At 35.4% G+C, this 16,102-nt stretch overlaps 2 protein-coding genes and 1 long non-coding RNA gene across 3 annotated transcripts; 1 reads left to right on the top strand and 2 right to left on the bottom strand.

Moving 5' to 3' along the window:
- Positions 1 to 4,527: 4,527 nt before the first annotated feature.
- LOC8269976 (early endosome antigen 1) lies at positions 4,528 to 8,700 on the bottom strand. The gene is made up of 3 exons (XM_002510717.4): positions 7,186 to 8,700; positions 6,344 to 7,030; positions 4,528 to 5,579 (listed from the first exon to the last, which is right to left on the bottom strand). The coding sequence occupies exons 1-3, from the start codon at positions 8,137 to 8,139 to the stop codon at positions 4,992 to 4,994; spliced, it is 2,229 nt and encodes a 742-aa protein (XP_002510763.2). The 5' UTR covers positions 8,140 to 8,700; the 3' UTR covers positions 4,528 to 4,991.
- Positions 8,701 to 9,577: 877 nt separating this feature from the next.
- Positions 9,578 to 10,564, top strand: LOC125369135. The gene is made up of 2 exons (XR_007214643.1): positions 9,578 to 10,096; positions 10,422 to 10,564. It is a non-coding gene; the product is annotated as an uncharacterized LOC125369135 (long non-coding RNA).
- An 882-nt stretch (positions 10,565 to 11,446) lies between these two features.
- Positions 11,447 to 14,092, bottom strand: LOC8269977 (UDP-rhamnose/UDP-galactose transporter 2). The gene is made up of 5 exons (XM_002510718.3): positions 13,391 to 14,092; positions 13,059 to 13,243; positions 12,751 to 12,951; positions 12,023 to 12,184; positions 11,447 to 11,918 (listed from the first exon to the last, which is right to left on the bottom strand). Exons 1-5 carry the CDS (start codon positions 13,518 to 13,520, stop codon positions 11,565 to 11,567), a joined length of 1,032 nt encoding a protein of 343 aa, XP_002510764.1. The 5' UTR covers positions 13,521 to 14,092; the 3' UTR covers positions 11,447 to 11,564.
- Positions 14,093 to 16,102: the final 2,010 nt, after the last annotated feature.

Raw genomic sequence — 16,102 nt, 5'->3', positions numbered from 1 at the left:
AAAAATAAGAGTTCTTTGATCGAAAATGTTGTTCATTAAAAATGAAGGATCTGGAAAAGCACTATTCGGCTATGTCCAAACTCTACTATGTCATTGAAGGACATGATGGTGACGATACACTAAAGTATACCTTCATCACCTCTCTGCCGGATGAAATACAACCTGAGGTCAACAATATGATTGCGGCAACAAAGAGACCAGTCACCTTTATTACACTTGGCGAAATCTGGCAGTTCACACTCTCTTCCATTAAGAGACTGTGTGATCAACAAGAGTTATTCAAAAGGTTATCTCAAAGGGACTTAATAGTCCAAAAGGCTTGCAACAAGAACCACCTCAAGATTAAGTGCAAAGCCGCCAACTGCGTTTGTTCAAATCATAAGAAGAAGTCTGGAAATCATTTCTAGAAATACACGCGCAGCAACAAGAAGTTCAGAAAAAAGAACCCAAAGAGATTCAAATACTTCCGTAAGAAACGGAATCAAGGGTACAAGTCTGACAGATGGTTCATCTGCAAAAGAAAGGGACACTATGCAAAAAATTATCCTCGGAATCCAGAAAAGTCAGCAAAGATGATTCAACAAGTCAGCATGTCTTTATCTCTTCCAGACTCTTTTGAAGCAGAGATAGAATCTCTACTTTCAGAGCAAGAGGATCTTACCCCAGAAAGCTTATTTGGGTTAGAAATGGAGTTCTCAGACTCCACAGAGTCCTCGCAAGAATCTTTTTCAGACTCAGACGATAGTGAGATACCAATCTTGATGATTGGTTTGCATGAAGAAAGTCAGGAGAATATTCTGAGAGATGTAATACAATATCCTCTCTCTCCAATCCTACTGTCTTCTTTCTTTGTTTCTTCTCTACCTCCTAAAATTTTTCAATTTACTACAAAATTCCCTCCAGTTCTATATATTCCCATACAGATCCTACCTTCAAAATACTCCAAGCCTGTACCAGTAATAGCTTTCTTTGACACTGGAGCACAAAGAAGCATGATGAACCCAATGGTTCTCCCATCAGAGTATTGGAAGCCCCATGATCAGTTCTTTAGGGCAGCCAATGGTCAAACCTTCAAAACCACTCTGATCACAAGACAAAAGATCAGAATACAGTTTTTTCCTGATTGCATTGTATGGACGCACATCATTGGTTCAGATCTTCCAAATAAGGATATCCTGATAGGGTTTGATGTTTATCATCAAGCTCAAAAGCTCCAAATTCTTCCAACTGGCATAAAGTTCAAGAGGCGATTTCGGCCATACACTAAAACTTCAAATCCTGTTTTCCGTGAGGACACAATTCCACCATTCCTACCATACGGGAAAAATTCCTTCGATTCTGTCCGAATCTTATTCACATTTTCAACACCCTCTTCCTCTGTGGAAAAATCCACAATTCTATATCAGCCTCCCCTTCAAACTTAATGAAGACATTAACCCTACTAAAGCCACATACATGGGAATGTCACCCACAGATCTAGCCCTTGCCCGATCGGGAATGCTTGACATCACATACGAAGGGCCTAATTGAACCCACTACTTCACAGTGGGCTTGCCAAGCCTTTTATGTGGAAAAAAGGTCTGAAAAAATTCGGGAAAAAGAGGCTTGTCATAGACTACAAGCCCTTAAACCATTTCCTTCAAGACAACAAATTTCCTCTTCCTCGGATCTCAAATCTCAAAGTCCATATCCAAAAGGCCCAATACTATTCCAAATTTGACCTAAAGGCGGGTTTTTGGCAACTCGGTATCCAACCCACAGAGAGATACAAGACTGCATTTTGTATCCCTAATGCCCAATACTAGTGGACTGTTATGCCTTTTGGGCTCAAGACGGCCCCATCTCAATTCCAAAAGACCATGATTGAGATTTTTGGGCCTATCCTTTACTCTTCTTTGATCTACATCGATGACATCCTACTATTCTCAGAAACAGCAGATGACCACCACCAACTGTTATAACAGTTCTTTGCCATCATCCAGAAATATGGCATTATGCTGTCAGAAAAAAAGAGCACTATTGGCCAACGAGAAATTGAATGTCTCGGTATGCATTTCAAGAATGGCCAGTACACATATGGTCCCCACCTGACAAAGGAACTTGATAATTTTCCAGAAGAGAATTTATCAGTGAAACAAATTCAACAGTTCCTTGGAATCCTAAATTATGTTCGAGAGGCCATTCCACACCTGTCTAGTTACACGTGCCACCTCTCAAAGATGCTCAAGAAGAACCCTCCATGGGGAGCGGAACAAACAACAGCTGTCAAACAGCTAAAAGAGCTGGCTCACAATCCGCCACCTCTCACAATTCCGTCAACAGGAGAACTTATTCTACAAACAGATGCATTTGATTATGCATGGGGGCCATCCTCCTAGAAAAGCTCCACGACAAGGAACAGTTATGTGGATATGCATCGGGTCAGTTTTCCTCTTCAGAAAAATATTATCACACGACCTACAAGGAAATTTTGGCGGTCAAGTACGGGATAAAAAAGTTTGAATTCTTCTTGATTGGACAACACTTCCTAGTTCGGATGGACAACTCCTCCTTCCCAAAGATTCTTGAATCCAACCAGAAGACCTTGCCTGAGCCCCAACTACTACGATTAAAGTCATGGTTCAGCAGGTATGATTTTAAGGTTGAGCATATAAAAGGGATAAGAAACCTAATCCCGGATTTCTTATCCAGACTTTCCAAACCTCAGAATCAGCCTATAGTCCTTCTCACCTCTACCATAAATCTTCCCATAATTTTTATGGCTTCTTCATCTTCCAGAACCAACCTGCAACCTCCTTCACCACCAGATCTTTCCAACAACCTCACAACCAAACAAGTCACTGACTTTGCCCGGAACATGATGTTCCATTATTTGGCAACTTTTCAATAAACCTTCTCACTCCCAATACAACCCAACTTCTTCTTTCCAGACTACCCTTGGTGTCTGATTTATCACTTATCTCCTGAACATCCAAAGCATGAAAGTGAGTTATGGTTCCTATGGTGCCTATCTATAGTCTGTCATCATGCTATAGAAGTGCCCATTATGAATCTTTTACACTTCTTCAACAATGAAGCAAACTCGGGGTCATATCCATGGAAATTCCTTACCTGGTTCAAAACTCCATATCAATGGACATGAGATCTCCTTAAACTTATCCATGAGCATCGGTTATTCTCAGACAACATTTCCAAAGCTTCGGAATACCATGCTATTTTCATATTACACAGGCCCTATCTCCGACTGACAGAAAACACATATGCAACCCAAAATATCTGTTACCATTGGAGAACACTTAATAGTCCTCTACATCTTGCTTCGCCAGCAATCACAGAAGACCTAAAACAGGCACTGCAATACAGAAATGAATCAAGGATGACTAATGTCTCAACACCATTAGTATGCACATTCAATGAACATCAATCAACTGGACAATCCATTGAACATTTATGTTTCTCTAATCTTCCGACCCCACTGGATGATCCTACCTTAACCAGAGCACAGTAAGAAGCTCTCATGCAAGACTCCCAGCCAATGGATGATGATCAATATGACGATATTTTCTAAGCATGTGAAGCTGTCGGCCACTCCTATTACTTTAAGTGAATTATTGCTTTGAGAGTGGAGTTGTCATTGTTGCTTTAGTAATTAGGCATATGAGTGTATTATTGTATGTTGTCCTATTAGGCATGTGAGTGGGCATATGAGTGTATTATTGTATGTTGTCCTATTAGGCATGTGAGTGGAGTAGCGGAGTGAATTATTAGGTATTATCTTGTAAGTGGAGGATAAGTAGGATTCCCACTTACTTGGCTTTTGTACTCTTGTTGTGATTCTCCTCCCTTTATATCTAAATTTTTTTTTCGTTAGCATTAGTAGAAAGGATATAATATTTTTAAATTTTAAAGTTTAAGGATTTCATTCATAAATTTAAAATATAATAAATCACGTGCGAGACATATTGTATTTATATTAATAACTGAATATTATTATTAAAAATTAAGAAGTATTAATTATTATTTTAATAGGTATTTAAATTAAGTAAATTCAATTAAAATATCAAATACATAGTTAGTGAATTAAAATTAGAGTAGAATATTATCAGATTGAAATAGTGAATTGAGTCAATCCATTTTATGTCAATTTCTAACACTAAAAGTATTTATGTTGATTTTAAATTTAATAGTTGTTTTAGTATTTTATCATGTGCATAAGAAAAAAAGAAAAGTAGTACGGAATTAAGTTTGTGAGAGTTTTTAGTTGAGTATTGTGATATTTAATTTCAGGTCAATTACAACTTAACAAAATTTTTATTCGAATTTGTATATTTAATAAATAATAAAAAATTCAAATAGCTCTGGAGTAGGTTTGGCTCATTCATAATCACAAGAACAACTAACTAAATACATCACGAATGCAAATATGTTAAAAAGATTAAGCATCCCAAAACATAAACCCTAAAACCTGACATGTTTAGCAGATGGCCAGCAAATCTTCTCTTTGCAGAATTGTGGATGGCATGGCAGTTAACCAAATAAGAGTGACAGAGTAGGGCACTTGCAATTACAAAAAGTGGCAGAACTGATGCACAAGATCTATTATCATTTTACAACAAATCTAAGTTTCATTTCTCCCAACACAATTAACCAAAGAAATGTGCAAGTTTTTAATCCGCTGCAATTTTGGTATTGCAAGGAAAAAAAAAAAAAAAAGAGAATGTCCGTCTACCCACTTCATTCCCTATGCCGCAGTTGTCTGGATAAATTGAGATCACATAATAGGCATATGAACCACGAGAAAAAACTTGTAGCCGAACCTGGAATCAGCAAAACTGTAGGCATCAAATATCAGGCATCCGTGGCTTTGTTTGATGATCCTATTCAGTAGTCACCCTTTGTAGCTTTTCATAATTGCTAAAATTAGCATGCTCACTGGATCTGGAATATTTCTGCATTGATCATCTCCAAGTACATTCCAATCTTGTTCTAATTCATTGCTTTGCAGAAACATCCACAGATGCCGCCAGTTCTATTAACTGCTTCCGTCCAAGCTTAGATACAAGTTCCATAGAGATGAAATGTTTTGGTAAATTTGAGAACTCTTCCTCATTGAAATTGTATATTGGTTGAAGTTTTTTTGCTTCGGCATTTGCAGCTTCAGCTTCTGCAAGTAAAAGGTTGGCTTCTTCTGTGTCACCCAGCTCCAAAGCAGCAAATCTTTCAGCTGTAGCAGCACCAGCAATCAAGAGTAAGCTCTGGAATCTAGCCATTGCAACCTCCTTTTCCTTGGATGAAATCAGTTGTTCAGTATCCTGCAATCTGCTAACAGTGCTTTTGATATCTTTCTCTAACTTCTCCAGCTCCAAAGTCGCTTTTTCCAAGTCAATCTGCACACCATCCTTCTCAACACTCAATGACTTTGCCTCAGCAGCTATCCTTGCAGCTTCCTTGAAATTTCTTGCCGCAGCAGCAACTTTCTTTTCTGCTTCTAGCTCTGGGACTCTTTTATCAATGAAAAAAATCCTCTGCTTGAAGGATGATATAGTTTGCTGGATGTTCGACTTTGTTGAGGATAGCTCCTAACATTTTTAGAGAGATAATTTTAGAAATGGAATGTTGTCAACAAGTAAGATGAGAGATAAGCGACTTAATATTTCAGCAAGTTAAACTTGGGGCATGCAAAGAACAAGTGAACAACAATAGCATGTGGATGAATACAACAGGAAACAAAAATGTAAGACAAAAAATGTAAATAGCTCAAGGATTGGACACTCCAGTTGACATTATGTTACGCCATGAACTAAGAATTAAAACATGTGAGAGCTCACCAATACGTTGGTTACATGGTAATAGCTAATTTTATGAATGTGATGCCACCATCTCTGAACCTGAGTCAACGTACAAGAATCAACAATTTCTTTTATCCCATTAGCTTCGATGATTCCGAAGAGAAGCCATCTACATGGTATTTGCTCGATACAAAAGTCTTAATATTTCTCATAGAGCAATCAAGCCCTTGTAGATGTAGCCAAAATCTGTTTTCAGTTAAAGCATTGTACATTCAACCACCCATTCCGGACCATAAATACTGTCTAAATACATTTGCAATACTTAAATATCTTAGCTTTATTCTATTCTCTGATGTATTGTTACATGAAGCGAATGTTAATACAGGTTTCCAAGGTGAAAATTCTAATACTTCATGTCTTAGCGTGAGGCATATTCTGGATTAACACAGAAATAAAAGACTAAGGATTAAGATTAAAGAGATCTAGAAGAAACCATAATTCATTAATTGTTGAAAGAAATAAAAATAAATAAATACATGGGAAACAAAATTAACCTGTAGGGAAGCTCTTGCAGAGGAAACTTGGTGCTGGAGCATTTGAACATCCTCAATAAGTTTCTCTTCAGTCTTAGCCAGCCTCACTTTGTCTTCCGTGGACTTCAAAATGGATAACATTAAGCTTTTCCTCAACTCAACAACTTCCTGGTATGACTTGGCTTCATATTCAGATAGCGTGGCAAGTTCCCTTAGCTTGGCCTCATGGCCTTCTTCTTGAGCAAGGAACTTATCAATTTCCTTCCTTTTTGTTGATAAAGCTTCAGTCTGCAAATGCATCTGAGATAGTTCCGATTGCAAGCGATCGTACTTGGAATCAATGCTTGATTGACTCTCGTGGAAACCAGAGATCACATCAGAAATCTTTTCCTCAACTGCTTTGATATTGGTATCATTTTCCGCTATCTCCATTTCCTTGAGTTTGACTAAGGCGAGTAGTTTTTGGAGTTCTTTGGTGAGAAGATCCTTTTTCTTATAAAGTATTTCTTGTTCTTTCCTATAGTCCTCAACAGAATGCTCGATAGAATAACTGACAGCAAGGCGAGCATCATTTATGAAGTGTGATTCAATATCCAACTCTATCTTCTTGGCCTCCAAGGCCTCAGTTAAGGAGAACCATTGATCCATTTCTTTAGAAGAAAGCGAGCGTGCTTTCTCCCAGACTAAATTTGCATGAAATTCTGCATCCTGCGAGGACAGAAGAAATAAATGACCCGTACAGGACACAGTAAGTAATTGGCGGTGGGATTTTGTAAAAAATTTAATGCAAAGAGTAAATGATAGAATTATAGGTTTCAAGTAATAAAAAGGTAAGGAATTGAGAGGATGGCGGTGGTGGCGACCTTGGCAAACTTAGAGAGAAGAGCAGCGCATTCCTGCTCAGCAACAATCTGAGAGTTGAGAACATCGTGCATCTTAGAATCGAGGGTATCACAGTAGGCTTCGGCGTGTTTAAGAGCAGTGAGAAGAAGTAGCCTCTCCTTATCAGAGCCAGCAAGGCAATCGCTAATCCTTTGGGCAGCATCGAAATCTTCGGATTCACAGGCCGCTTCCAACTGTAATTCGAGGTCTCTATGGTTGGCAGAAGCAGAATTGAGATCTTGAGCAGCTTTCCTTCTCCTAGTGATGGCATCCTTCCTAGCAGCGGAGACAGAGGCAGCTGACTGGCGAGAGTGCTGGAGCTTAATGGAAATCTGAGACTGAATGCGGTCAAATTGAGCGTCAAATTGTGAATCGGAGACAGAAACGGAAGGGGTGCTGGTGCTGATATCCAATTCCAATTCCGATTCCGATTGGGCATCGGCTAAGGAAGTAGGAGTGGGAATGGGGGCTGGGGAGTGATTGAGATTAGATGGGTGATCATGATCATGATCATCATTTGCAGGGGAGGGATAGTAAGGAGGATCGTCAAGAGAAGAAGAATCTCGAGCATAGCCGATCCTGAGGCTAGCAGCTCTCTTCTTCTTTCTGGTGACGTGGCGGGAGGTGGTTGGGCTAGTAGTATCGGGAATTGGATGGGATTGAGAAGATAGGGTTTGGAGGGTGAGATCGGAGAAAAGGTTCTCGTCAAGAGGCTCCTGCTGCGGTTTGTTTTCAGATGTTATAAGAGTATTCTCATTTATGCACGCAGGAGGCGTTTCAGCTTCAGATTCATTAAAAGAATCACTTGTTGATGCTGCTGAAGCACGAACATCATCTTGCTGCTGCTGCTGTTTCTGTAGTTCATCATCATCCAATTGAGAAGGCGTAAACAACACCATTCCCTCAAACAGAGAATCCAAATCATCAACTTCCATCTTCTCCTTCAAGTTTGTAATTCTGTAAAAATTGTAACTTAACAGCCAATTCCAGTCTCTGTTTTCCCCCCGACGTCTGGCTGGCTGTCCGTAATTACTTGGGGGTTCCGATATTCTTGATCTGGAAGTATCCAGGCCCACTAGTTTAAACAAAGTCAATTTTTGGGCTTTCCATTGAGAAACGCTTCTTTGCTTTTTTCTTTTAATAAGAATTTTTAGAAAAAGAAAAGAAAAGGCTTAAATTAATACATCAAATTGCCCTCTCCATGCTCCAACTTCTTCTGGTTGAAAAGAGTTTAATCTTCTTTTTCATAGTTTCGTAGGTTTTTTTAGCTCTAACTTTTGTTCTTGTTATTGCTAATAAATTATACTGAATGCAAGAAGTAGTTTGTAAATCAGTTAAGATAAGTGGAAATTGAATGGCTATATGGGGAAACAGAATGGAGAGAGGGAGTCGCCTCCAGAAAATGGAATAGTTTCATTTTGATTTTGAAATGCTTCTCCCGCTCTGCGCTCCTTTCCTTTCTTACCTGACTTTCATAATTCTATTTTTCTTTCTTTTCCCGTCTCATTCTCCATTTCTTCTTCTCATACTACCTGCTTCTCTCTACATCTCATTTCATTATTTGTTTCCCTCATCATCTCGCAAATCTATAATCTCATCATTCCTAACCTTAATTATCAATTATTTTTTCCTTTATTCTTAATATATATCTTTATTTATAGTAAACAAATATCATATATTTTTTAAATATATTAAACTCATCTGCACATTTTTAGATAATTTTTAAATCCTTTTAGATCATTATTTATTTTTATTTTAATATATTCTTACATTTTATTTAAAGGTTATATCTTCATCGTACAATTAAACAACAACAAATATGACGAGGATGAGATATAAGGGTGATGGAGAAATGAAGGTAGCCTCGGAGCAAATTCGCACCAAAGATTCATGATTTTAAGTATTACTATATATAGAGATAATATGTACATAGTAATAAAAAAATCATAGTCCTAATTTAGACTAGTGATAAATATAAATAAACTCTCTATTATAATAAGTCTTATCTTAATAAAATATTTCTCTATATAGTAATATTTTTATATATAATTTTAAAAAATAGATATCATATTATATTTTTATCTTATTATAATATTGTTTTGTCTCATCAATTTTATTTATATAACATGAAATATTTATTTATTTTATTTATTATTTTATTTTAAGTCTTCATTTTTTTAATATTCAATACTTATAAATTTTACTTGATTTTAAAATGGATGACTGTAGAAGTGTATATAAATGGGTGCATCAGCATGTGTCTGGTTGGGGACATTTAAGAATGTAGAGGAGGGCAGACAACATAAACAGCATTTAGTTCAAAACCCGTAATTAATGTAAGAAGGGGCATAAAGAAAAGAAAGATGAGGGGCAGCACGTAATTATAAGCACGAAAGAAGGGCAAAAATGCATTGGGTGACGGTTGAGGGCCCCAAGACAACCAACTTAGATTCCGCGGCTTCACCTCCAAATTTAATTTTTCATTTATTTATTTGGTATTTATTCAACACATCAGTATGCAATGCATTTGTTATGCAAATTAAGAAGTAGAGACTACAAATAAAAGGAGGTGTGTCGTCTTCATTATTATATCCAAAATCAAAAGCAAAGCACATTCTGCATTTTGATGATATTTTAAAGCAGGTAAAGAGAGATGAGTGGAATGGTGGTGCAAAAGGATTGATGAGATCAGAACCGCTTCCCGCTGAGGGCCAGATTTGAGTGTACGCTGGGAAAGACGACATCCGCTGCAAGTTGGAGATGGAAGCTAATTTCCTCAACCATCCACTCTTCGAGGACTTGCACAGCAGTTTGCTTACTCTTACGACGGAGCACTGAGAATTGCTTGCGACGTCCATCTCTTTCGCTACCTTCTTCACCTTCTTAAGACCGGTAATCCCTCTGCCCATTACATGCAACTTTCAGATCTCATTTCTAAATTCCAGGCTATTGAACCAACTCCCCTCCTTCTCAACTACTATACTATATATATATATAGCATTCTTTTTTATTTATAATTTCATTTCTCCACATTCTTCTTCCTCCTAAATACTCCATTTACCAATATTATTTATATATCTATTTCATGTAACTCCAAAAGAAAAAAAAAAAAAAACCTTACTCATACTCTTTTATTTATTTATTTATTTATCTTCCAAGCATAAATTGGCTCATTTATTATCTTTTCTTCTTTTTGGTGTGGATACGATGGACGAAGGGTTGCTCCTTTTGTGATTGTACAGATCTCAGTTTTTTGTTACCTTTATTAATTGTATTATCCATAAAATGTAAAAATTATTGATTGTGAATGCGAGGGTGCAGTGTAATACTATATAACTAATTGAAGTTGAAATGATTAGATGGAGATCGATAATGGAAATGTCTAGCGCTATCTTGTCGTGTAATTTCAATGAATTATCAGGAGATGCAGCTGGCATTAATGTATTGTTAAGGGTCGAAAATTAAATATATCTTCACCATTAGACCATAAAAGAGTTCCTTATTCATTTTTAGTTCTCAATAAATAGCCTCCATTGACTGAACTATAAATATATCAAACTAATCCAAAATTTCTTATGTTAGTCTAATTTTAACAATTTTGTTGCAATTCTATCCTAGTTTGTAAAATTCACGGATTGCACACTTTTGAGTTTGAGCTTTTTTTTTTTTTTGTTTTACCTTCTTTTATCCAAACTGACAAGGATACTTGATAGGCCTCAGAAAAGTTTTGGGTTTGTGAATATAAAGTAGACCAATTATTGCAAAAATCAAGATTTGGTGTGCTTGCAGTGAGCGATGCTGCGTGCATAGTTATTGTAAATAATCAGCTGTGGCGACCCCTCAATGCACTTTTTGATACAAATGGAACATCCAAAAGAGAATCAGGGAACAAGTCAAGAAATTGAACCCCTCATCCAATTCCAAGGAAGGAATTAACAATCGCCTTTCTTTTATTAGGCCAATTCAATATTACATTACAGCAAGCCTATTTTTAATTGTCAAAATTGGAATAAGCAGGCCACAGAAAATTACAATTACATTCATATGTCCTCCCATTTAAAACCAAAAATCACTCACCCCACCAAACATATTTGAATTGAGAAGAAGGGATACCAAATAAACAGCTTTTCTGGTTAACACATTTCTTTTTCATCATCATTCCCGTTGCTAAACCTCTTTTCCACATACCAAAATATATATATATATATAAGAAAATAAAATTAAAAAAGCAACATTCAAGAATTAAATAAAAGAACAAATTGCTTAAATAAATAAATATAGATCGCGTTTCTGAGTCAGCCGATTAAACCAGAGACCAAGAATGAATTTTGCAACCAATAGAAATAAATACCCTCCTATCCTATGCTTTAGACTCGCCAAGTTCCACATCTTTCACGGGACTGCTTTCCATTCCCTCTTTCAGAAGTCTGATTTCCTCTTCCGTCAGGCTGTTCTTCGCATGAGCTAAGGCCTTGGCACTCTTTTCAGCCTCTACAGCCCAGCTATAAACAACCATTCCAGCTACAGCAATTACCATTCCCATTATGTTCTTGAATGTCAATTCAGAATCGAACAGAAGCCAGCCCAATGTGAGAACACACACCGTTTTCATGTGACCTAAAACCTGGAAGGAAGTTGCTGAGAATCTTCCAATACACAGATACTGACTCATATTACAGAAGACTGCTAGCAAACATGAAAGAAGAATAAATAGCTGCACGAAATTAACAAACCAGTGATTAGAAGAAAACAGATGAAAGCAAATAAAATATTAAAAAAAAAAAAAAAAAAAATCCATCCAGAGAGTAGACTGCTTACAATGGCACCAGTAGACATCTTATAGGTCGAAATGAATTTTCCATTGAGGTAGTAATCAACAAATGGACCAAGAACAAGAAGAGAAATGGCTTGGATTGGAGCTGTCTTACTCAGCAATTCAAATGATCCAATTGAGTACTTCTTCTGCAAGGATCCTATAGTCTGTGTCCCATGAAAAGCAACACAAAATTGTTTCACAAACTGTATCAAGCAGCTAACATGCGACATAGCTTTAGTTGGTAGGTAAAATGTAAATGTCATACCTTGATCAAAAACTGTTAATAGATCTCATCATGATTCCGACCCATTACCTTTACAATTGAGTTACTGACATTGGCGTTGTTATATTTCAAGGTTAATATTTAGAAATTAGTTGCCATCGTGTGGGCTACTCGACACATTTCCTATTAATATTGTCAAAAACCTTATCTGGTTGGTTAATATCATCTGATTAATCGGTTTGGGAATTATTTTTATAAGATATCAGCTTATAAATGACATTTTCTTTTTCTCTTAAAGTCAGGGTCCACATTTAATGTTACACATTGAAAAAATAAAATAAAAATCAATAGAACTCAGCTCGCATTATAGTTAAATTAAATGTACAGGTACTTCCTCCATGGTTAATTAAGTAGAATAGCTAAAAATTAGTAGAACAAATTAAGCTCAGATTAAATTAGAAACAGGAAGAGAAAGAGAAAATAAAATGGAGCAAAAGAAACACTCACAATTTGCTGCAAAGAGGTGGAGAGAACAGCTAAACAGGCACAAATAAAACCTTTGGCGTTAACCTTGACATCAGTGACAGTGCAAACACCGACACCAGTGACGACAACCAGGACAGATAACTTGACTTCCTTAGAGTAATGCTTACTGTGAAGAATCCACTCCATGATGCAAACCACAGGGATCATACTGAGTTTAGAAATCTGAGGAGGGAAACAATTGGAAGAGATGTAGATCTGCAAATAAATAAGAAGAAGAAGAAGAAGAAGAAAAAGACAAAAGACATGTAACAAGTAAAGGAAAAGCGCACTTGGTAGAATCCAACAGAATTAAGCATGAGGCTGAAGTTCATGCAAGTGATAGACATATTGGCAACGATGGAGAACCAAAAGAGCTCCCACATTGGTACATGCTTTGATACTGATATTCCCGTCGCATTAGATACTACTCCCACCAGTGCCGTTACCGCAAAGTGGAATCCCGTTAAGGTCGTGGCTGATTCAAATTTAATTAAAGAAACAGAATTCAGATCAATTAAATCAGACCGTCTGAGATCTGAGATCTGAGAGATCTCTGTACAGTAATTGATTTTCTTTCTAATAAAGACAAAAATTAAATAATAATAAAAAAAGAATAAAATACCAAAGCTGAAAGCATAACCGTTAGCAGACATGAGCTGCTTATTGGCCATGATAATGCCGACGGAACTCACAACGTTCATGGCCCAAGCTCCTACATCGGAAACTGCCGACTTCTTGTTCTCGGTCTCCATTTATTTTATTTATTTATGGGTAAAAAAGAAATTGAGATAGAAAATTGGATCTCTTTCCTTCAATTCTCAAGGGAGAAAGAGAAGGGAAGAGAGAAGAGAGAAGAGAGAAGAATCCAGCAGTAGGGTAGGGGATAAGGAAAAGATAAAAAGAAGAAGCGGGGATTTTTTGATTGTCTGTCCGGTCTTTTCTTTTTTCCTCAATCAAAAATCCAATCAAGGATTTGGGAGATTATATACGAAACAAAATTGAAAATCAAAAGGGTAGTATTAGCTAATAAGAAGAAGATCTCAATTCAAAAAAAAAAAAGAAAAAAGAAATATTAAGAAGAAGATCCAGGGGGTGGAGAAACACTTTCTTTATTTGTGACTTTTGGAGCTAAGAGAGACGAGACGGAGCAGCTATAGCCTGTGTTCTCTGTTTCTGTTTTTGTGTGTCGTCACTCTCCTTCCAACCCAAACTCTCTCTCTCTCTCTCTGGATATCTTTCCCCCGTCGCTCCTCGCATTTCATTTCTCTTTCACCCGTCAACTCCTCCATTTATTCTACTTTTTTTTTTTTAACCCTTTCCATTATTATACACTTAATTATTTCTCTTTCTATTTTATAATATAATAGAAAAGTTACAATTACACCCAAGTCCTTGTCATGAAATTACACCCTACTCTTTTATAATAAGATTGATGCCAAATGCCACCCAATATGCCATTAGGATAGCTTCTGAACTTAATAATAAAAAGAAAAAAAAAGGCCAATCATTTCGAATACATTTCTATTTTACCACTTTTGCTTACTTTATTAGCATTTTTTATTACAAAATTGAATTAAAATTATATAATCTTTTACCGTTAAAAATTTAATTTTTTACATTACAATCACTATTATTTTCAGAGCTAATATAATTCTTTTTTTTTTTTACGGCTGATGCTTTTGCAGAAAAAATAAGCAAAAAGAGAAAATATTATACTAAAATTGTCCAAAATGTTATTGGCCGTAATGGGTAAGCTAGTGAATGCTTTTGGTATGTGTTTTTTCATAAAATGACATAGATTTCATGTTTCACAATGTCAACATATATTTTTTAGCCAATTAAAGATGATGTAGAATTAAAGCATTTAGTGAAAATAAATAAGAGTATATTGTATATGCTTTGAGAGACTAATTTAAAAAATATAGGGACTAAAAGTATTGTTTTAGTTAAACTTGGAAAACGGATTCCGATTTTTGTAATAATTAATGCCGGCTTAGGAGGACCACACTTTGGTGTTTATGCTGAGTTTTATTCATTCATTAAAAAGGTCTTCCTCATTGGTATGCAAAACTTCCCACTAAATAGAGGGAACCTTTTCTCTCCTACTTGTATTTGTAAAAGAAAAGTAGTAAATAAGCCTTTTTTTTAATTATTATTATCTGAATTTTATACAATGAGATGATATATATGAATATTAAAATATGGGATTCAACAATCTCTATCAAAATGGTTTTCTTTTTAGTCATTCATTTCATATTTTAAAATCCATAAGACAAACTTTAGTTTTTATGTTTACAAAAACAACGATTTTATTTATAAAATGACATAATTAATTTCTGTGTAAAATGTCGGCGGCTTCAGTTTTTATTTATTAATTTTTTTATTAATATTGCCATATTATTTATATCGCAATGCGTCAAATCATGCTTTGACATATGTCTTCCCCGTAAAATAACGTGAGAATATTAAACTGAGGCCCCTATGATTTAGCAAGTTTAACATTTTGGTCCCTATATTCTTAGACATAATATTCACGGTCCTTGACATTTGAAAAGTACGCGGCACTTTATCAAAAGGTTACATATCATTTGGTGGGGACTGAATTAGTATCAACATAACACTTCAAATTCAGCCAATAGAATTAACTTTTAGGAACAAAGTAATTAACTTAAGTTAACTTATTTGGACTTTAGCTATTATAATGCTCTGTTTTTCTTTTTCTTCATTTCCCAACCAATATTCGACATTATAATACACACCGAGAGAGTAAAATTTTGTATAATAATAAATTACTCATTTTTATCATTCTGTATATATTATCATAATATTTTAATAGTCATATATCTATTGAATTACGTGAAATATTAAATATTTTTTTGAGATATAAATATTTTGACATTTATTAATATGCATTTCACATAAACATCATACTACTGTTTATTTTATATTATTGCATGTATATATAATTAATATATAAATTAATAAATTATTTTATTTTATAAAATATAGTATCAATTATTTTTATTACAAAATTGATATCAATTAAGTTGATTATATATATAATTCAAAAATATTTATAATTAGATTATAAAAATAGCAGCGGAACAACGAGTAATAGTAGTAATAATAATAATAAAAATTAAAATCCACGTACTTAGGTTTTTCTGCACACGAAATCTAATTAAATCAAATGAAAGGCAGCCAGCCTCTGTGAACCAATCCATTAGGGAATTTTCCATCCAAAGGTCAAGTTTTCAATTCTACCGGTTGACCACCTTATTTTTTTTTTATTTTTTCCTTTAGTCATTTTAAATTCATCAAACAGCCATCTTTG

This window comes from Ricinus communis, chromosome 2, assembly GCF_019578655.1.
Source record: "Ricinus communis isolate WT05 ecotype wild-type chromosome 2, ASM1957865v1, whole genome shotgun sequence".
NCBI lineage: Eukaryota > Viridiplantae > Streptophyta > Magnoliopsida > Malpighiales > Euphorbiaceae > Ricinus > Ricinus communis.
Note: the sequence above shows the minus strand (reverse complement) of the source record. Positions and strands in the feature narration are given on the sequence as shown.

Coding starts and splice junctions, on each gene's coding strand:
- LOC8269977 (XM_002510718.3), bottom strand. CDS start 13,520: ATGGAGACCGAGAACAAGAAGTCGGCAGTTTCCGATGTAGGAGCTTGG. Junction 13,244..13,390: donor CGGTTATGCTTTCAGCTTTG/GTATTTTATTCT, acceptor AATTTGAATCAG/CCACGACCTTAACGGGATTC. Junction 11,919..12,022: donor AGATGTCTACTGGTGCCATT/GTAAGCAGTCTA, acceptor AATTTCGTGCAG/CTATTTATTCTTCTTTCATG.
- LOC8269976 (XM_002510717.4), bottom strand. CDS start 8,139: ATGGAAGTTGATGATTTGGATTCTCTGTTTGAGGGAATGGTGTTGTTT. Junction 7,031..7,185: donor TTCTCTCTAAGTTTGCCAAG/GTCGCCACCACC, acceptor CTGTCCTCGCAG/GATGCAGAATTTCATGCAAA. Junction 5,580..6,343: donor CTGCAAGAGCTTCCCTACAG/GTTAATTTTGTT, acceptor TAAAAATGTTAG/GAGCTATCCTCAACAAAGTC.